This window comes from Hippocampus comes, unplaced genomic scaffold, assembly GCF_001891065.2.
Source record: "Hippocampus comes isolate QL1 unplaced genomic scaffold, H_comes_QL1_v1.1 scaffold487, whole genome shotgun sequence".
Lineage (NCBI taxonomy): Eukaryota > Metazoa > Chordata > Actinopteri > Syngnathiformes > Syngnathidae > Hippocampus > Hippocampus comes.
The window spans coordinates 279,073-299,268 of record NW_017805352.1 but is presented as its reverse complement, the minus strand read 5'-3'; the positions used below and the strand labels follow the sequence as shown (position 1 = coordinate 299,268).

The following is a 20,196-nucleotide window of genomic DNA, read 5'->3' as shown; positions in this document are numbered from 1 at the left end:
TACTATACTATGTCGTTTTTTTCGTGCTAAAAACGCCTTACTATACTATGTCGTTTTTTTCATGCCAAAAACGCCTTACTATACGATGTCGTTTGTTTCATGCCAAAAACTCCTTACTATACTATGTCGTTTTTTTCATGCCAAAAACGCCTTACTATACGATGTCGTTTGTTTCATGCCAAAAACTCCTTACTATACTATGTCGTTTTTTTTCGTGCTAAAAACGCCTTACTATACTATGTCGTTTTTTTCGTGTCAAAAATGGCATACTATACTATGTCGTTTTTTTCGTGCTAAAAACGCCTTACGATACTATGTCGTTTTTTTCGTGCCAAAAACGCCTTACGATACTTTGTCGTTTTTTTCGTGCCAAAAATAGCATACTATACTGTGTCGTTTTTTTTCGGCTAAAAACGCCTTACTTTATACATGGTCGTTTTTTTCGCCTAAAAACGTATTACTAAACATGGTCACTATACTTAATGTTTGGGGGCTCAAAAACGCCATACAATGCATGGTGGGATTTTTTTTTTGCTGTAAAAACACCTGACAACATGGTCGTCTTTTGGCTGTAAAAACGCCTTACAATGCATGGTCGTTTATTTTGCTGTGAAAAACGCCTTCCTGTTCTTAAAATATTCTTGACAAAAAAAGTCTTACCCGACATGCACTCATCTTTCAAAATAAACTGTTTGATATAGGGCCAGTGTGGATTTCTCACGACCTACCTGTTATCAAATGGTTAAGGCGCCGGCGTCGTGCCGTGGAGCTGCAGGGTTCGATTCCGGCTCTGACCTACCTGTGTGTTTGCAAAAAACCTCCATACCCATCCATTTTCTGTTCCTCTTCTCCGCACAATTCATCACGCTCACAGTCACACCAAGGAACAATTCACAAAATGCATAAGATACATGGTTGTCCTTTTTGGCTTAAAACACCTGACGAGAAATTGTTGTCCTTTTTTGGCGACAAACACCTCACGTGTCATGTTGTATAGAGCATGATGTTATAGAGCGACAATGTGGCATTTTCATTGCTTCCCTGGTCGTCGAATGGTTAGTGCGTCTATCATACGCTGCGAAAGTGCAGGGCTCGATTCCGGCTCTGCTGTGTGTTCGCAAAACCATGCATGGCAGGCCGTTTTCTGGTCCTCTTCTCCGCATGACTCTTCGCGCTTGCACTCACACCAAGGAACAATTCACAAAACCTCGAACTATACCTTACATGTTTTGTCTTTTTTTGGCTGTAAAAAACGCATTACGAGACATGGTTGTCTTTTGTGGGCTAAAAACGCCATGGTCGGGTTTTTTTCAGCTAAAAAATACCTTACTATACATGGTCATTTTTTTCAGCAAAAAAAATGCCTTGCTATACATGGTCGATTTTTTTTTTGGCTAAAAACGCCTTTGCAATACATGGCCATTTTTTTCAGCAAAAAATGCCTTGCTATACATGGTTGTTTTTTTTGGATAAAAACGCCTTGCTATACATGGTCTTTTCTTTCGGCTAAAAATGCCTTGCTAAAATCGTCTTACTATACATGGTCGTTTTTTTCGATAAAAAACGCCTTACTATACATGGCCATTTTTTTTTCAGCTAAAAATGCCTTACTATACATGGTCGTTTTTTTGGGCTAAAAACGCCTTGCTATACATGGTCTTTTCTTTCGGCTAAAAATGCCTTGCTAAAAACGCCTTACTATACATGGTCGTCTTTTTCGGCTAAAAACGCCTTACTATAACATGGTCGTTTTTTTCGGCTAAAAACATCTTACCATACATGGTCGTTTTTTTCGGCTAAAAACACCTTACTACACATGGTCGTTTTTTTCGGCTAAAAACGCCTGACTATACATGGTCGTTTTTTTCGGCTAAAAACGCCTGACTATACATGGTCGTTTTTTTCGGCTCAAAACGCCTTACTATAATGGTCGTTTTTTTCGGCTAAAATCGCCTTACTATACATGGTCGTTTTTTCAGCAAAAACACCTTACTATACCTGGTCTTTTTTTTTCCCGGCTAAAAACGCCTTGCATGGTCGTTTTTTTTTTTTCGGCTAAAAACGCCTTGCCAAAAACGCCTTACTATACATTGTCGTTTTTTTCGGTAAAAAATGCCTTACTGTACATGGTGGTTTTTTGGCTGTCAAAAACACCTTACTATACATGGCCGTATTTCTGGGCCAAAACACCATCCTATACTTGGTCATTTTTTTCAGCTAAAAACGCCTTACTATGCATGGTCGTTTTATTCTGCAAAAAATGCCTATCCATGGTCGTTTTTTTGGGCTAAAAACGCCTTACTATATATACATATACAGTATATACGTAAGACAGTCGTTGCAATGTTGTAAATATAGGAAGTACGGCAATGTCGTTTGCCGGTAAAATTCACAAACGCGTTGCACAAAAAAAAAAAAATCCCATTTGGCATTTTTGCTGTTTCATTGACCTAAATGGCTATTCATGTATGGTACTGTTTGAATGATTCAAATCAGACATACTTTTTACAGGTCTTTATTTTTGTTTGTAATTACAGAACCATGAATTAAGAAAAAAAAAAGTTAAAAAAAATTTTTTTTGTTGTTGAACCCCACGTCCCTCTTTTTCACCCAAGAGAAATGTCAACACACAACTGGCACCGCTCCCTGCTTAACCTGCGTAAAATATCAGCCCACTCCGTTAACTTAATCAATGCCACAAACTGGTCAGCCTCCCTCTGACAAGCCGTGACTGCACTGCGCAATGTCAGAATGGAATGGGGCCCAACTGTACCCCCCGCATCAAAACACAGGCGCACACACACACACACACACACACGAACACACACACATACAACATCTTGCCTTTCTTACTCCCGAAAAACTGCCTTTCAACTTTGTTGGCGATGTATAAAAATCACATGTTGGGCCAGCGAATTGTTAAGTGGCGTCTGTACTGCAGTGTGCTGACGTGCGAATCAAACGTGTGTGTGTGTGTGTGTGTTGCGGGGAGGGGGGGAACCCCAAAGCATCATCAGCGTTTGCTGTTGTAGTAAATGCCCCCTGTGGCCGGCCTGTGGTCGCCCTGCCCCCCTCCCCCCCACACGGAGAGAATGGGGTGAGTGTGCATAGCGGGAGCAGAGAGAGAGAGAGACGCTGCGGAGACAGTGGGGGGCGGCGGCGCCACCTGGGGAGGGGTCGTCAACCTCCACTGGTCCTGAAACCTGAAACGACAAGAAGTGGTCTAATATACAGAGAGAGGAGGGGTGAGAGGAAGGAAGGAGACACACGGGCTGGGGGTTGCACCAAATAAAAACATTGTCTGCCAAAAAAATAATAATAAAGCGCAGGTTGTCGAGCAGGAGACCGCTATGAACGTATGGTGGGTAGATGGCCACACAGGGAAGAGCCCCACTTTCCAGAATAATAAAAGAAATACACATTTCTAATTTTCCACCGCAAGAGGGTCAGTCGCTTTCCAAAAAGTAGTGTGGTGAAGAACACAAAAAAACTACAAATAAATCATGGGGCGTTGATCTGGGGAGGCTATAAGGTGAAAAGAGTCAGAAGAGATGGAAAGGGGGAGTAGGAGAGGGTGGTACAGCAAAAAGACTTAAAACACATCAAGAGCCTGGCTAATCAACATTTCACATTAGAACAACACAATAAAAAAAATTGTCATATAAGTAACCCCCCCCCTTTTTTGTTGCTTTTTTTTCCAGTGGTGGTAGGTGAATGGGGTGAATGGGTGGGCTGTGGATGGTGTAGAAGCAGGATGTCACAGCCAGACCAAAGGAGACATGCCTGCAGCCTGAGATGTCATCACGTCAACATTCCCACACCCAAAGCAACAAGAAAAAAACAAAGAAAAAACTTGCCATCATACTTCTTGCACCCAAAGGCCAGCGTATACCTTACCAGGGGGGTCGCACCAACCTCTGCACACGCACGCTCACATACAAATGCACACTGCAGACAGTCAGTCTCTCTGTCCAGGTTTTTTTTTCTCCTTTTTTTCCTTTTTGTTTCTCTCTTCTGGAACTCTTCTTTTTTTTTGGTTGGGGAAGGAAAGGGGAGGGGAGAGGGCAATTTTAAAGTGTATGTATATGCACGAGTGTGAGTGTGTGTAAGTGTGTGTGTGTGTGTAAGTGTGTGTGTGTGCGTGTGTTTTGGAACAGAGAAGGAAAAGGGGTTGATAGTAAAAGGAGGGGAGGGGTTGGAGTGTTTAGTAAGGGCAATACCACGATGTTCGCCCTCGGCCCCTGGAAGAGAGAGAGAAAAAGAGGGTGAGTTTCTTTCTGGTTGGCTTGAGAAGATGGACACCAATTTTCTGGTGTGGTATTCAATTTGGTGTGCGCGCTTGTGGGCAGAGGTGCGTTCCAAAATGTGTGCCGAAAACAACTGGTGACTAAAACTTAACAGACTTAACATCTTAACACTGTTGCACATTTGCTTTTATGCCAGTGTAGCAATACAACATGTGAGTGCGGAGGAATGGGCTAAGAGTAGCTTCAGTCAGCTTTGCTAAAGAAGGACGAGTGTTTAATTTCAAGACCTACGTGAGCGGGTGTGCGCGTGGCTGGGTTTAACGGGGGTAGCAAAGGCACACTCTCCCTCTTTCTCTCTCTCTAGCTTCTTAGGACACATTGCACAACAGCCCCTGAAGAATGACCCCCACTATGGTGCCACTCTGGTCTGCAAAATTAACATTTTGTGGGGGGGTGATGGGGGTGTTGACAATGCGAGGTACGCCCCAGCTGTTCTTGGAGAGGAGCATCAAGATTTCCCTCATGAACCAGCTGTGCAAAAGGGGGCTCCCATTCGTGCGAGAACCACCATTGGGGTCACTGGGGGTGGGGGTAAACTCAAAATGAAAACACAGCGCACGCACACACCACAGCATTATCACTTGCCAAACCCACACTAAAGCCAAGCACACTATTCCAAAAGCCCAAACAGGGGTCACCCCTTCAACACACAACACACACGCAGACAGACACCAGTGGACCGATGCTGAGATCAGGCTGCAGTAATGAACCTTTGTCTCTGGGAGTGCACACTAACTTAAAGGTTGGGTGCCATTAAAAAAAAAAAATCAAAAATACTAAATAAAAACCAAACCCCACACACGCGCCCAAATTCTTCTCTTTCAACTTGCAAAGATGACATGTTATGCATGCAATCGCATTCGACACACGCCAACTCTTGTTGCGCTTTCGCTTTGCCTCAGTGTGAACATTCAACTGCAGAGTACGGCAGTATCTTCCAATACGACAAATTGGCGGGGCCACCATCCAAAAAGGCTTTTAATGTAGGACCCTGCCATGCACACCCCGACGATATCGCAGATTTTAAAGTGATCGTTTGCCTTTTTACTGAAGTTGTCCCGATTCATGCTCAGAAATCGACATTTTCTGTATGTGCCGGATAAACTTTTCAAAACTGCAAAGGAAACCAAATTCCCTTTCAACCTCCATTTCATCTAGCGTGCAGTTTGACTCTAAATTTACACAATTGTCCCTCAAAGTTATACTTGTGACTCGAACGGCCCTGAAAATGAACATGTGCACTTCGGCTATGACCTTTGAGCTCAGCTACCAGAACCAACAATCAGAGTGTGATGACTGATTGAGGGTAGCCTGTAGAGACGAGGCGTACCCTACTCTGAATATGTCAATTTGGATGTCACCAAGACGGGACGGACCTCAACCACTGAACTGACAAAGAACTCTGAACAAGAGTATCTCCTAAAGTCCTAAAGCGGAAGGCGCCATCAAGAAAGCCTGCGTTGAACAGTGGCGCCTTTGCTATTGTCCGTCGTTTTGATCCCAATAGGGAAAGTGTTGCGTTTCTGTCCAAATTCGACAAGTAAAACGCGTGCTCGTCATCCGCAACAGGTAAACACAACCGATGAACTGGAGTAATGAGCAGTTGGTTTCCACTGGGCTGGAAGGAGAGGAAGGGAACATGCGGGTCACACGCTATTATGAATCATTTGCTTTTCAGGAGCTCATCACAAGAATAGAGACTTCGGATCCATGGACAGTCAATTGAGCTGAGAGGAGCCCAGTGTGTACAATGCCCTTGTGTTTCGTGAAATGGCCATGCCATGCAATGAAGCCCACAGATGAGACATGACATTTCCCAAGTGTGCAAATGAGTGCATGTTGCCCAGCTGGCAAAAATGGGACATTTCTAACTGCCCTCCAAACTCTTGAACAGTAGTGTAGATATATTACGTTGCTTGTTCTCATCTTTCCTAGATGAGAGGGACACACTGTCGTCTAAAACAAAGACCATCTATTTCTTCAGGTTCCTTCCAAGCTAGAGCTATCCTCTTGTCGAGTTGATTTAAACCAATCTTTATACTTGAGTCCCTTCCCATATGTCAGGATAAGCAAACAGAAGAATCGTGATGCATGCTGACAAGTAAACTCCATTTGGTATGTGAGAAGATGCAAGTAATGGCCGCTCGGTGAGGGGATAGCAGTCTTCCCAACCATTCTCGGAGTGCAACAAGTGAAGATGATGTTCATGCGGGTGCGGTGTCCTCCCCCAAAGTGTCCACTGACCTGAAGGCCCGTCCTCTGCCTCTGGGTGGTGTGTAGCCACTGTAGTAGCGAGCGCGTGAAGAAAAGTTTCCTCCCCGTGATCGGAATCGAGCCCGGGAAAATCCGCGATCTGTGGTGCTGATGCCGGGTCTGTTTGTTCTCTTTGCGCCGACCTGAAAAAAAAAAGTGACGTTTCAACATTTGATACCAACTTTCTTTTAGTGTTCTGGTCGACAATTGTCAAAGCATCCTGCCGCGATCATACAATACTATGCAAAACAATATCTCCCATTGCAACTGTTACCTTTATCTGTCTTCCTCTAAACAGAGACTCATCCAAAGCCATCGCTGTCCTCACAGACTCTTTGTCTGCAAACTCGATATATGCAAACCTATGGAACAAAAGCATCATCAAGCGATGGCAAATATTTGACCCGACAGAACACATAGCAGAGATCAATGTGAACACGAGAACCTCAACTTCGATACTTTACCCTTTGGGATGCCCTGTATATTTGTCACACAAGATGGTGACTCTATTTACTGAACCGCATCCATGGAAGTGCGCCTCCAGCTCCTCGGCAGTCGCACCATAATCCACCTAAAGTAAAAAGCAAAGCGCTCAAGATTTCATGGCCTGCATAATTGAATAGAACGACAAGTAGGTATTTTATTTGTTGTAAACAAGCCATCTAGGACTGAAGTTATTCTGCGAGGACGTCAACAAAAGTGGGAGCCGTGTCTTTTCTGACAAAATCCGAGTCACAACAAAACCTGCATTTTTGTCCTTGTGCATGACAATTAAGAAAAAAAGCTACTCACGTTTCCGACGTATATCGATCGGCCATCTGCTTCCATTTTTTCCTCAAACGACATTATGACTGGGCCGACTACAAAAGGCGGGACAAAAACTGAGTAAGTGATCAAAAATATCAACAACTTGCTAAAGTAAGTACTGTATTCGTATTTTTTTAAATAAAAAATACATTGGAAATTGTCAAATCTTGTTGAACATGCTTTGTAAAACCCAAGACAACACTTTAATCTCAGTGAATGCCAGTCAAATCCTCACCAATGAGTTTTATCCGTGCTTCAAAGCCATCTCCTTTAATCTACATTACAAATTAGGTGCATGTAAAGTCCGGTGTACCATTAAAGACAAAGAGATACTGTATCTAACACTACTAATTGGATACAATACTTAATTTTTGTGTTCAATGCATATTTTCAAACATCTAAAGAGCTCTTCCTAAAAAATATAACGTTTACCTGGCGGGGGGCTTAGATTCATTTGTTTCTCCACCTCGTTCTGCAACTCCTTCAGTTTCTCTGCCTCTTCCTCCATCTCTCTCACACGGGCTTTGATAGCCTCCAGCTCCTGCAGAAGATACACAAATGTTGGTGAAGCCTTTGAGCGTACATCGAAGTACGAATTAAAAGCTGTCGCCATAATTGGTTCACGATTGCTGAGTGACGAGCCTTACAGGGTATTTCATTAATTGACTACATGCAGAAAAATTGTGGTAACGGCTGCCTGCTAAAACTTTAAAAGGCGGGGAATCATTTGATCGGACCCGTGTGCATTTCTCAAAATAAAACCCCCGAGTAACATTAAAGCTGTAAAATATAATAAAAAGTCTTTGGCCGTACCATCTATAACTTCATTTGACCATATTCCGATTTTCCTCAGTTCTACAGCTAGTTAAAGTCACGTGATGTGCTTTTGTAATGTTTTAATGCTGAGAAATCACAAATACTGACAATTAAGACTCGAGAATGGTTGACTAATTTTATTAGATCAGAACAAGAACTCTCACCGCCAATATTTTGAACCCATTTACTGTTTATTTATACACCAGCATTATCTCTGTCACACGCGTGTGCGCGCGCACACGAATATGGGAATGGGTGTTTGCAAGTCCTCACGCCTGCTATTGTACAATTAAAAAAATAAATAAATAGGGCTTGGAACACACAGACGGCAGTGTCGCCGTGTGAGCGTGCACCCTCCTAGAGAGTGGTGCATTGCAGTGGGAGTCATTCCAATTCCATTCAGGGCAATGCTGTCACAACCACATCCAGCACATAAACCAAATGCAATGACCCACGATAAATAGCCGTTGTAAACGCATGTGTACACAATGACTTGTGGCACACGCTTGCTTGCAAGCGTCAGGTCTCATTGGAAATGAGACAAATGGCAAACGAAGGCACGACCCTGCAATAAAATAACGATTGCATTGAGGCTTGCTGGCAGACACGCCTTAAAAGATCAACGTGTTGCGTGGACTGGGCATCCTCCATCGGTTTTAAATGCAAACTGTCTCTTTCCACCTCACGCGAAACACGTCCAGTCGTTAAACGACGCTCGCCACGCAGCACGGTGCGAACTCAAAAGACAATCACGGCTGCCATCTCCACCCCGATCTCGTGTTGTCGGCGAGCTTTGCCTGGCCAGACACAAATTTCGTCTCGGTCCATCAAACCGCGTCATACGCTTCGGCCCAACAAACACGGGCGCGTTTTATCGTTTCGCGGGCGACCGAGTTCGGTTCTGGGTCTAGCACGACGACTGTATTGTGTTAGGGTGACCAAGGTAAGCTAGCACGTTAGCCGGTTGTCGCTAGGTCATTTCCACGTCTCGACGTTGGTGCTTGAAATGCCGCAGCGAGGAAGCTGTGAAGTGTAAAGGCGACACACACACACACAAAAAAACGTGCCATTACCGTCAACGAGAGCGGCTTCGCAATCAAGGAGACTGACGCGACGGTGCACAGTGGTTGCGGCGTGTCCTACCCTCGCCCCCGACTAGCTCAAACATCCCAGTGTTGCGTCTTTGCGGCGATTTGTATTCAGAGGTTCGGTCTCGCCGCCTGGCGCAGAAACTAGAGCCCCTCTTGCGCCAAGATGGCTGCCGATATCGCGCATGTCACCACCCAATTCTACTGCACTGCGCGAACCATAATGGCGGTTAAAACCGTGCTGGCGGTAATAGCCACGCACACGACATGTGACATAAATCTTTGTGAGGAATTGATAGCATTCAAGAGCCACGCTAAACGTGATTAAAGAGCGCTTCGCAATGGTTTGGATATCGCAGTTGACGAGCATGGCCATTCACGTCGACATGCAACGAATGAAACAATGCCCTTCACTTACCGGGTCTTCAATTGCCGCCTCTCCCTCTTCTAATCCCGGCTCCTCGTCACCAACTCCGGGGTCTTCCAATTCGGGGTGTCCAGGGTCAGAATCTAGTAGCGATTCCTCCGCCAGCCCATTTCCGAACTCCGCCATCGCTTCGACCAAGTGTAAATGCGCCTCGTGGCCAAACCAACGGAGCAGGCCCCAACTCACGCACGAGGGGGGAGGAAGGGAGTAAGTGGGGCGGTCAAGAGAGAGGGGGAGAGGCAGAATACGCCGAGTAAAGTTAAAAGGTTCAATAAAAAGCAAGCTACGGTTCGGCCCTCGTTTGAATAGCGTAAAATCGTAAAACGTATAACATTGGTATTTGAACCTCAACCTCCAGATAATCGCCTGAATTCCCGTCAGAGCCGAGTTCAATGAATTAACTGTTTAAAAAAACACGGGCGAAGACTTGAGATCGGCGGCGGGCTCTCTTTTCAGAAATGGAGGCCAGAGGCGGGGCAAAGTGCTACTGCGGACGTATGAGAAAACACCATTTACTATTGGACGAATGGGGTCAGCCTTTTTATTCCACATCACATTTCTATTGGTTGATAAAGTAGCTTTTCCGGGTGGCAAAACGAATGGATGATTTTGATTGGATTAAACATATGACATTCAAAAACACCACTCAGGATCGCGCATGATTGCCAGAGATATATATTTTAAAATTTCTCTGAGTACTTTTTAAGATATATTCTTTTGAATGTATTATAAAAAATTCAAACAGCTAACCTTTGTGGGCCTTTCATTATTTGGACCTTCCACATTTTGCTGTTCGTGAAAAGCCGAGTGTCCACTTCCTCTGGAAATGGATGGGTTGGAATGGTCCATCTGAGTGGCTATCCAGGAGTCTCTACAAACACGCTGTCACTTTTTTACGGTTAGTTGAAGGATCAAGCCCACTCTTCAATACTCTCTCTATACAATACTTTACATATTGATGTTGACATGGTGAAAGGTTAATTAATGACAGAGTGAAACAGCTAACCATGTCAGGCAGAAAATTAGCACCAATGAAGACAAAAGAGCAGAAAAAAGGAGCCACTTAAACGAACAGGTTGCCCTCAAGGGTTGATGTCCTTCACCCATCCTCGGCATCGACTCAAAGTCTGTTTCCCCTCTGGACCACTTTGACTGGCGTAGCAGTGATTGTCAGGATGATGAGGCTTTTCTGGACATCCTGGTTCTCTTGAGCTTTTCCTGCCTCACCGTCTCACCCTCCAAGCAGGACAACTCAGATATCCGATGGAGAAAGGAGCAGGAGGCTCCCATCACGGGGTCTGTGTATGACTGACCTACATGAGGATGACCAATAGGAGAACGTAGAAAGGAGATGCTGTTAAAATGGCCTCCATTTTGTCAATATAAAATGAAGATAAATGTATATACAGTCCAAGCACACTATATGGGCAAAAGTATAGAGACACACCTCTTAATTATTAATCAGGGGTTGGGATAGACTCCGGGGACTAGCAATGGGCCAGGTCATTCGTAGTTGAGAATTTATGGCAGCAGTTGCTCATCTCTAATGACTTTGAAACCAGAGTGCCACCAGAGTGACCGCCAGTGGACAAATGAAAGTGGCCCTTGAGCAAAGCACCGACCCCATTCCAAAGCTCAAGAAGTGCACGCTCCTTTTCACTCTTAACTACTATGTAGTGTGCACCAGAAATATACAACAGTGTGAGTTTAATTTCCCCATGAGGAATTTTAAAAAAAAAAGACTCCAGTATTAAAAATGACAAAATCTACAAATAACTTTTAAACTTCATGTTATTATTAATTAAAATGCAGTATGCACAACTCTTCAATTATAATGATTAATTAAAATACAAAGTGTTGTACATGTATTTCATTAGAAAAAAAATACAGTACTACTGTATTCATACATGTATTTAACAGCCAGATTAATTTTAAAAAACTCACCTCTGAACTTATACATGTTCTTTTGGGTGAAGGGACAACATTACCACAGACAAACATCTCGCGAAAGGGGACCTTCGCCATATTAGGTTAATGTTTCCCTCTTCAGTAGGTGTTATACTCCTTTTGAGTCCACATCTGATATGCTTACTCACTCGTCACATTGTCTTTAACTGTGGGGAGGTCGTAGGCTGGATAATTCACTTTGGCCCTGCAGAAATGTAGAGCGAAGAGGCATGAGAACTACACTATAACTAGAACGATGTTTAGAACTATTAATGACCGATTTATTTCAGAATGCCCCCCCCCCCCCATCCTCAGATACCTGCTGTACTTGCAGTTCTGCACTGGAAAAGTGCTCAAGCCTTGAAGGACTAACGTAGATGGGAAAAAGGCAGCATGATTCACTTTGGGTTTGTATCTCTCAGAGTAGCTGCAAGGAATAGAAAAACAAGGGATAATAGACCCGACATTTGTACTTGCGAGTTTTGCACATGTAACATTTTACGTGTATCGTCACTGTCCTGAACTCCCGATTCGTAACCCTAACGCACCTCTCGGCCCAGTGACTTCGACCACAGTGGGGAGACACAGGCGAATTAAAGGGATGTCTTATTAATTGCTTACTCAACTGGGGCTTCTTTCCCTCCCATTTGAGCAGCAAACACTTTCCTATGGCACTCACGCTTCTGAGCACACCTGCTCCACACACTTCCGCAAACTTCCGCTGCCTAGTCTTCCGGGATTCTTCCCGCGCCAATCTTACGTCACGTCAGCCACAGTGCACTCAGCCACATATTTTTTTAAAGCATCCCGCCTCTCAGTTGTCCCACAAAACATTAGTCAAATTAAATATACGCTCATTGTAATAAAGATCACCTGTCATGCACTCAACTGAGATGTTACCTCAACGTGAAGGGCCTCCAACCAGGGTCGCCTGAAAGCATCTCGGAGAAGCCAAAGAGCTGCATATTCTCTTGATGGTGTACGTGGTTGCCTCCTAGTGGAGGGAGGACACTTGTCTTCTCTAACGCAACACCCCAAAAACAAAAGTTAGGTCAAATCAGGTACTAAAAGTCAAATTGAATCATTACTGACGTCAGATATTGATTATAAAGATAATGGCGCCACCTACAGGCACTTGGCAAGTTACACCCAGTCAACTTCTGGTCCGTAGTTTCAACACGAAAACAAGTTGATTAGTTACCCGTAGAAAGTCGGACTCCCCTATCACCACAGATAGGAGTAGGGATGATAAAACTAAGGCATAGGGACACATGGGATTTTGGATGAATAACAGAAAATTATAGAGCGTTACTGCACGACGTGTTTGCCAGCTATCGTTTCACACAGATCGAAGCTACGTTCGCGTATACGTTACAATTTGGTCATCCAGTCACCGTTGCACGGTTGAATCGATGGTAAGGTCCGAACTGGTTGTCGAAAAGGGGGTCCTCTCGAAGCAGATCTCATCACCAATCTGCCGAACGCTTTCGTCTGACAACCGCCGGGCCCACGAAGGTCGCAATTTGCGCGTCCCTTAACCAGAAAAGTTTCCGTGGACAGCAGTGATGCTTCAGGAAACGACGTCATGTTATCCATTCCGACTTAACCGTACACTATTGCCTTCGTCTTGGTGGAAAGTGTCTCACTGGTGTCGGATTTACAGTAGTCGCTTGCACTTGGGCTCATTTACGACACGTTACCATGGCTCCTAAAAGACACAACCATGAAGCCTCCAGTTCAGTCAACTAATTTTCCACATGTAAACAAATGGAACGTCAAGGGCTGACTGACCATTTCATTAGATACACATGCAGTCTTCAAACATCTAACAGCTCTTTATAAGACGGATGCCATTTTTACAGCAACTATTTAAAGTACCTGTAAACTATTTAAAGTACCTGTACACAATATTTCTTTTAGTCTCTGCCGAGAATCAATTACTACTGCAACTATTGTACTCTCAATGTGTAGCTGCCCATAATGCTAATTTGAACACAGTGACAACAAACCAGTCAACACCAAAAGATTTTTGTTTTTATTGAACATTGAGTCTTGTACAAACCTGAAAGGAAAAACAAATATTGAGTTTGAGCAGCAAACATATGGATGGACAGCATTTAAGTTGACTTCATAGGTAAATGTGATTTCAGACTAAGTTGGCTTATCTTTAGCTGGTTTTCACCATAGTCGATAAGACGGGGAAAAAAATTGTACATCCTTAATCACATCTGAGGAAGCAACTTGGTTTGCAAGCATCTTTTGCGACTTACTGCTGGACTAGTTCATCCTCCTGATCATTCTGTTGATCTGATCCTCCCTGTTGCCAGCGTCACCTCCTTCCACAAAGTGGGTGGTCTTCTTGTTCATGCCACCACGAGGTGACGACAGCTTGAAGGGCCACAGGAAGTTGTTGGCAGACTTGAAGTTCTTGCCAACGGTGTAAATCTCATGGATAAGGTCCTCTACGCAGATTATGCCATATTTGCCTGCAGGTGAGCATTTAAGCATGATGTAAACGGCAAATGGCGTAAAAGCTATGGTTTTAACATTGGTAACATCTTGCAACTGCACTCCAAATGTGGTTTCAGACACAATTGGCAAAGTTTAAATTTTCTTTCACCATTGTCGATAAGACGGGGAAAAAAATATGTGCATCATTAACCACAGTAAGTTTATCCACATGCAGATTGAACTGTTGCAGCAGCTGCAATGAATCAATTCAAACTAAGGCAAGGTTCACACTGCAGGTCTTAATGCTCAATTAGTTTTTTGGGGGGGATGAAATCCATTTTTTTATGTATAATAAAAGTCAAATAACAGTTACTGAAATCAACTTTGCAAATTCACAGACAATCAATCTCCCTGCAAATTGCTCTCTCGCTGGCTTGCGGCAAAATCTATGAAACTTGGCTGTTCAGACTGCTGTCTAATACAGGACCACATATAAATGTGGCCCAGGTCAGAATTGGCGGAGGAAAGAAGGGGATGTTTGAGATTATCATTATTAAAATACATAAATCAGACAAAGGTCAGATATGGCGCAAAAATATGACGGGTTCTGCCATGTGAACCTAGTTTCAGTCACGTGGTGAAGTGTGTGCATTACCAAGGTTCTTCTTCACCAAAACGTTGTCTGTGAGGGCAATACGCTGTTTCCTGATCTTGCCATGGCCACGTTTGTAGATGAGCTCACGCACAGATTTCAGGTTGGGATATCTGTCATGTTTCAAGGTGTAACATGAGGTAAGAAAAAAAGATATGCAAATGCAAAGTAATCATTGTCGGAACAGCAGTTTCACTTGGGGATAAAATTCGCTTTGCCATTATTTGAACTTATTCACAGAGGATGTTTTTTAAATTGAAATGTGGTTTCAGACAAAACTGGCAATTTCAGTTTGTTTTCACCATGGTCGATAAGACGGGGAAAAAAGTTTTGCATCATGAACCACATTCCAAAAGTGTTTTATTAGTAAGGATGCACCAATACGTTTGAGACACTTGCCCTACAAGTACTCATATTTGAGTACTTGATGCCACTGCATCTTGCAATGATGAAGAAAAGTTGTTTTAGTCTGACCAAACATTGTTTAAAACTCAAAATATATTTTCTACTTAAGGTAACAACTAGTCATGACAAAAACCTTTGGCATGTCCGCCTCCATCAATGCCCAAGCAGAGCATAATTATTTGCAGCCTGCCAAGTGCTGTCCATGTTCATCTAGAAATACTTTATTTTACACATGGCTGGTAAACTGCTATCAGTACCACAGACTCTGTGCTTTTTTTTTAGGAGGTTCAATATCGGCAGCAATACAGATATCGGCACATCCCAAGGTTATACACAGCACTGGTCAACAAGTTTCACACCAAGATTTACAATCAACGGCAATGAACTTACCCCCATGCAATGTAAGGTTCTGCGATCCTGAGCATGTTAATTGAAGCCTTGTTAAGCTTGACGAACACACCGTTGAAGATCTGACGGAGACGCATCAACTGCAGAACTTTGCGGACCTTTGGGCTGACGCCATTGATACTGTAAAGCATGGTACATTACCTTAGAAAATATGCAGGTAGAGCGACACCTGCTCATTTTTGATATTCCGTGTAGTTTCAGACCAAATCTGACTTAGTGTAATGGTTGTATCACCATAGTCGATAAGTCGGGGAAAGAGTAGTCATCATTTACCACACGGGACAAACATCAGGACATGGATTCCTGGTTATATGAATTTCAAGATGCGAGTTGCGTTTTCAGGGTCAACATTTTAACTGGTTTAACATAGGCAGAAGAAATCCAACTTTCACAGCTCCAGCACAAACACGGATAAGCTTCTCTTGATAGCAAACACCCAACAACTACAGTTCTGGTGATCAGCCTTCACTTACCCTCTGATCCTGATGACAAATGCCAATTTGGGCTCAGCTGGCACATAATAGTTTCCCACACTGCGGGCAGTTCGTGAAAAGCGGATCTCACGCCTGTACATCTGCCTGTACTCCTTGTGGTACTGCTCAGCCCTCTTGTAGATTACCTTTCTTTCTGCTTTACGGGCCTAAAACAAAAATAAGGTCTGTCTGTATTAGCAGCTCACATTCATAGCATTACATTCGCGTCAGCATCACTTGGTGTGATTATTGCCATTTACCTTTTTAACTGCCAGCAGCCGTTTTATGCGAAAGGCCTTGCTGGCGGCGTAGGCCTTTCGCCTTTTCAAAAGGCTCTCAGGGACCGACGGAAGCTTTTTTCTGTAATAAATTAGGATTTTTGAGTCAAACTAGGTATGGAAAAACAGCGCGTGCGTAATGAAGCTGGTTCGAGATTGGTCTCAATTTAGCTCGGGAGGACGCGAACTTGCAAGCCAGCCATGCTAACCGGCTCCATAACTGGAAGGCATCAATAAATACTACATGTTGGCTATCATTAATATTCGCCAAGTAAACGTTCCTCGAACGTTTACAACAGCTATCCAGTTTAAATGTTTCACGATAAAACTTTTGCCACATATCTTTTACCACTTGGAAAGACAGCCATATTGTACTCTGTCCACGGTGTGAAAACGTTGACTAAACGACAATGCAATGCATCTATGTTCAACAATACAAACAAGGCAACATGGTACATAAACTAAATGATACCCTCAAAGATTAAAATAGTTTTCATCGGTATTTTATCACAGGATTCATTAAGATTCGACTTCGCATTAGACACTCACTCTGCGTCCGCCATTGCATCCACCGAGAAAGAGAAATTTCGTGATGCGCATGTGCAGCTTAAAGATTTCAGGACCCAATGAAGCTGTTCTCTTAGATGCCTGATTAATTGTGAACGAATATCGTGTACAGTACTGTACTGTACTTTACTTTATCATGTAAATCTAAATGGACCTTCATGCATACTTTTGGGACAATTTTGTTTTAAAACTATGCTATAAATTTATGCCCCTCTCCCAGATAACTTATTCAATTCTATTTACATGCTGCCAGACCATGTAAACTGTTACGTTACCTCAAATGTTAATGTTTGTACACTACATACATATTTAGGAATTCTGCTTTTTTTTTTTTGCAGTTCATGATTATCGTGATGATATATTTTCCCCATTATAAACATATTCTGTTTTTATTAAACTTATTTGTCTTGTATTAATTATATAAAACTGTGAATTCCAAAATGTTAATTCAGGAGTCATTAGCGTGTAGGGAAAATACACGCTTGTGTTCATCAGCAGACCCTCGTTTACTTATTATCAATACGTAATGACACAGCTAGTTAGCTTTGTGAATTGATTCACGTTTTATCATGTATTTTTTTTATCGTATACTCTTTTGCACATGTATGTTGACAGAATGCATGTTAATATTTGATGTGTTATCAGAAACAACAACAGCGTCAATAATAATAATACTAATAACAATGAATACAATACAATAAAATAATCATAATAAATGTCACTCAGGCATTCTTTTTGCATGACAGCATGAGTGTGATTCCTTTTCTCGTGTGGTGCGCCACACAAACTACAGTACAGTACTCACAGCACAACGGGTTAGTAAAATAAACGAAAAAGAGGCATTTGGCAGCTCTACATTTGTTTTTCGCAGGGGGGCGCTCTCGCTTTATTTTACAGGTAGATACTCTATTGGAGTGCGTCTGGAGGAGCGTTTTCATTGATAATGCAAATTAGAAAACATAACTGTGATTATGAGAACAAATATTTTTAGTTAGTAAATCCATAGCTCTGCCAACATTTGGCCAAATTACATTTGGGTGGTTTATATTATTTTGTTCAAGCTACATGACTATATAGCTAAACGTATGCTCTTTAAACAGCAAAAATGCATTACGACATTGGAATACGTGAACTTTAATCATAATAGTTGTTTTTCAAGTAACTGTGTGAATGAAATTAAGGTTTGGAGCACAGATACGCCCACCACGCGCAAAGAGGTAAGCGTGCGTCCTGCAGTCGGGTTGCACAATTTGAAGAGGAGAAGAACTTTGAACGCACTCCAGGTGCGCCACTTATCTGGTGGTGCGAGCACGTTTGTTTTGTCCCGGCCACACTCTGCAGCTCTCGTTAAATAATTATCTTGATGGCAAGAGCATACAAACACCGGCAGGACACACATAGCTGAAATCCTCTGGCGTTACTCGTTTGTCTCTCAGGGGTGATGGATCCACTTTCAAGCTGCGCAATGCGCGCATTGCAATGAACCAATTAGTGGTTGTCAGCCACCACCGGTATACGACTATAATACTGCAAGATGCTTACGCAACAAGTCTGTGAGCCATAGAATTTTCTTGTTTGTGCCTTTTGACCATATAGGATAGATAGATAGATAGTTGACGCCCCAATTCCTTCGTATAACAAAAGTCATGTGATTAGTGTTGAGTCAAAGCTTTGTGGTTTCACCCCCATTGAGTGAGTGCATTGTGCGCTCCTGACACATCATTGTAACTGGCGCTGAAAGGCTCAGTCCGATTGGGTCCGGTGTTGATGGGAGGACCGAATAAATAGCGAGCCGAGATGCGCTTCGGGATGAGACGGAGCAGAGAAGGCGAGCGGGAAGCCTCGAAGTGAGTTGCTTGCGCGCTCAAAGTGTGCACCCATTCAACTTTTAACTGAACTTGTAGGCTACTTTGCGCCCGCTGGCTTCTCGTTTCTCAAAATCATCGTGATCCTCGAAGTCGTCGCCGTCTTCTCGTCTCCGGTTTGCATAAAGAGTTCAACCTCGCGCTCGCTTTCTCGTTTATTTTTTGTTCGGCTTACTTAATTGTCCAACATGATGATCATCATCGCGGAGTTCTTCGTGGTCATCCTGAAGGTGTTGTGGGCTTTCGTAACAGCCGGGGCGAAGTGGGTGGTGCGGCCCAAGGAGAAGAGCGTGGCCGGACAGGTGTGCGTGATCACCGGGGCTGGAAGTGGCCTCGGGCGGCTCTTTGCCAAGGAGTTCGCCCGGCGGAGAGCCATTCTGGTGCTGTGGGACATTAACAGCCAAAGTAACGAGGAGACCGCAGAGATGGTGCGGCAGATTTACCACGAAGTGGACACGCCGACGTCCAAAGATGGTGAGTGGCGTTATTTAAAAACGGTTTCTCTCGCTCTCTTTTTTTTTTGGTGTGGAAATTATTTAATCTAAACTGAAATCAGCAATGTGCCAAGGCGTTCTCTCCGCATTCTGTCCTGCCTGTGCAATGGGACATGTCATCGCACACTGAAATGTACACACGTTATGTAATCTTACTCGCCTGACATTGCAGTAACTTGATGATTCAGTCTGTGAATTACATACAACAATGTGCTGCAACCTGCGGATTCAAGTTGAATGCCAACTGTGCCGCCCCCCAAAATCCTAATTCTACCCATTCACACTAGATGGCATGCCCACCTCTGCTGTCACAAAAGGAAGCAATTTTCCAGCAAATCACTCAATATTTGGTCACAAAAATGCTCCATGATATATTGCAATTAAAATTTTACGTTTTCCATAAATTTAATCAATGATGTTTATGCACTGGGAAATTAGAAAAGTACCCCCCCACCCCCCCACCCCCAAAAAAGGCCTAATTCAGCCATCCTGAAAAGTAATTTTTGTGAAAAATACTTTAGTGCAATGCCAACAAACACACAAACAGTCATGGCGATGAAAAATCCTTGGCAGAGGATAACAGTCAAATAATCACATTGCGAAACATTTCATTGATCCACTGTGATTCCTTCAGGCGGCGTTGAAGAAGTGCCCCCATTTCAGCCCCAGGTGTACACGTACGCTTGTGACGTGGGCAAACGCGAGAGCGTGTACTCCACGGCAGAGAAGGTGCGTCGAGAGGTGGGCGAGGTGGACATACTCATCAACAACGCCGGCGTGGTGTCGGGCCACCACCTCCTGGAATGCCCCGATGAGCTGATCGAACGCACCATGGTGGTCAACTGCCACGCACACTTCTGGGTGAGGTGATGCACTATGCTGTCCACACACACACACACACACACACACACACACACACACACACACACACACACACACACACACACAACAATTATTG

The 20,196-nt window shown here is 43.5% G+C and overlaps 4 protein-coding genes across 8 annotated transcripts in view; 1 reads left to right on the top strand and 3 right to left on the bottom strand.

Moving 5' to 3' along the window:
* Positions 1–535: 535 nt before the first annotated feature.
* On the bottom strand, positions 536–13,569 carry cunh8orf89 (chromosome unknown C8orf89 homolog). 3 transcript variants are annotated; one of them, XR_002168461.1, is made up of 5 exons: positions 12,194–12,490; positions 11,965–12,072; positions 11,795–11,850; positions 10,620–11,011; positions 536–546 (listed from the first exon to the last, which is right to left on the bottom strand). XR_002168461.1 is itself a non-coding variant. In XM_019871864.1 (5 exons), the coding sequence occupies exons 1-5, from the start codon at positions 13,239–13,241 to the stop codon at positions 10,869–10,871; spliced, it is 645 nt and encodes a 214-aa protein (XP_019727423.1). In that variant the 5' UTR covers positions 13,242–13,569; the 3' UTR covers positions 10,652–10,868. The 3 variants fall into 3 exon arrangements, 2 of the variants coding, with proteins under 2 accessions (XP_019727423.1, XP_019727424.1); XM_019871864.1 differs by lacking the exons at positions 536–546; positions 12,194–12,490 and adding exons at positions 12,546–12,666; positions 13,040–13,569 and having other exon boundaries at positions 10,652–11,026; XM_019871865.1 differs by lacking the exons at positions 536–546; positions 12,194–12,490 and adding exons at positions 12,546–12,666; positions 13,040–13,569 and having other exon boundaries at positions 10,652–11,011.
* pabpn1 (poly(A) binding protein, nuclear 1) lies at positions 2,551–10,169 on the bottom strand. 3 transcript variants are annotated; one of them, XM_019871860.1, is made up of 7 exons: positions 9,690–10,169; positions 7,800–7,908; positions 7,353–7,420; positions 7,025–7,131; positions 6,835–6,922; positions 6,552–6,703; positions 2,551–3,203 (listed from the first exon to the last, which is right to left on the bottom strand). In XM_019871860.1, exons 1-7 carry the CDS (start codon positions 9,822–9,824, stop codon positions 3,014–3,016), a joined length of 849 nt encoding a protein of 282 aa, XP_019727419.1. In that variant the 5' UTR covers positions 9,825–10,169; the 3' UTR covers positions 2,551–3,013. The 3 variants fall into 3 exon arrangements, with proteins under 3 accessions (XP_019727419.1, XP_019727421.1, XP_019727420.1); XM_019871862.1 differs by lacking the exon at positions 9,690–10,169 and adding an exon at positions 9,257–9,427; XM_019871861.1 differs by lacking the exon at positions 2,551–3,203 and adding an exon at positions 3,690–4,241 and having other exon boundaries at positions 9,690–10,167.
* A 108-nt stretch (positions 13,570–13,677) lies between the features above and the next one.
* On the bottom strand, positions 13,678–16,954 carry rpl7 (ribosomal protein L7). Its single transcript, XM_019871863.1, has 7 exons — positions 16,862–16,954; positions 16,295–16,394; positions 16,035–16,201; positions 15,544–15,681; positions 14,752–14,861; positions 13,916–14,131; positions 13,678–13,707 (listed from the first exon to the last, which is right to left on the bottom strand). The coding sequence occupies exons 1-6, from the start codon at positions 16,873–16,875 to the stop codon at positions 13,923–13,925; spliced, it is 738 nt and encodes a 245-aa protein (XP_019727422.1). The 5' UTR covers positions 16,876–16,954; the 3' UTR covers positions 13,678–13,707; positions 13,916–13,922.
* Positions 16,955–18,583: 1,629 nt separating this feature from the next.
* The window catches only part of rdh10a (retinol dehydrogenase 10a), a 9,868-nt gene continuing 8,255 nt past the window's right edge, over positions 18,584–20,196 (top strand). Inside the window, exons 1-2 of the mRNA XM_019871859.1 lie at positions 18,584–19,218; positions 19,873–20,099. Of these exons, the coding sequence (XP_019727418.1) occupies positions 18,933–19,218; positions 19,873–20,099 (513 nt within the window). The 5' untranslated portion in view covers positions 18,584–18,932. The remainder of the gene's footprint in view (positions 19,219–19,872; positions 20,100–20,196) is intronic.

What these genes read in the sequence shown, in the direction of transcription:
- pabpn1 (XM_019871860.1), bottom strand. Translation starts at nt 9,824, where the DNA reads ATGGCGGAGTTCGGAAATGGGCTGGCGGAGGAATCGCTACTAGATTCT. An exon ending in TATACAGGGCATCCCAAAGG is followed by an intron (nt 6,923 to 7,024) that starts GTAAAGTATCGA and finishes TTTGTTCCATAG; the next exon opens with GTTTGCATATATCGAGTTTG. An exon ending in GGCAGAGGACGGGCCTTCAG is followed by an intron (nt 3,204 to 6,551) that starts GTCAGTGGACAC and finishes TTGTCGTTTCAG; the next exon opens with GTTTCAGGACCAGTGGAGGT.
- cunh8orf89 (XM_019871864.1), bottom strand. Translation starts at nt 13,241, where the DNA reads ATGGATAACATGACGTCGTTTCCTGAAGCATCACTGCTGTCCACGGAA. An exon ending in ATCGATTCAACCGTGCAACG is followed by an intron (nt 12,667 to 13,039) that starts GTGACTGGATGA and finishes GTGTTGCGTTAG; the next exon opens with AGAAGACAAGTGTCCTCCCT. An exon ending in CAGAACTGCAAGTACAGCAG is followed by an intron (nt 11,851 to 11,964) that starts GTATCTGAGGAT and finishes ACATTTCTGCAG; the next exon opens with GGCCAAAGTGAATTATCCAG.
- rpl7 (XM_019871863.1), bottom strand. An exon ending in GAACCTTACATTGCATGGGG is followed by an intron (nt 14,862 to 15,543) that starts GTAAGTTCATTG and finishes GAAACATGACAG; the next exon opens with ATATCCCAACCTGAAATCTG. An exon ending in TTTGGTGAAGAAGAACCTTG is followed by an intron (nt 14,132 to 14,751) that starts GTAATGCACACA and finishes GCTCACCTGCAG; the next exon opens with GCAAATATGGCATAATCTGC.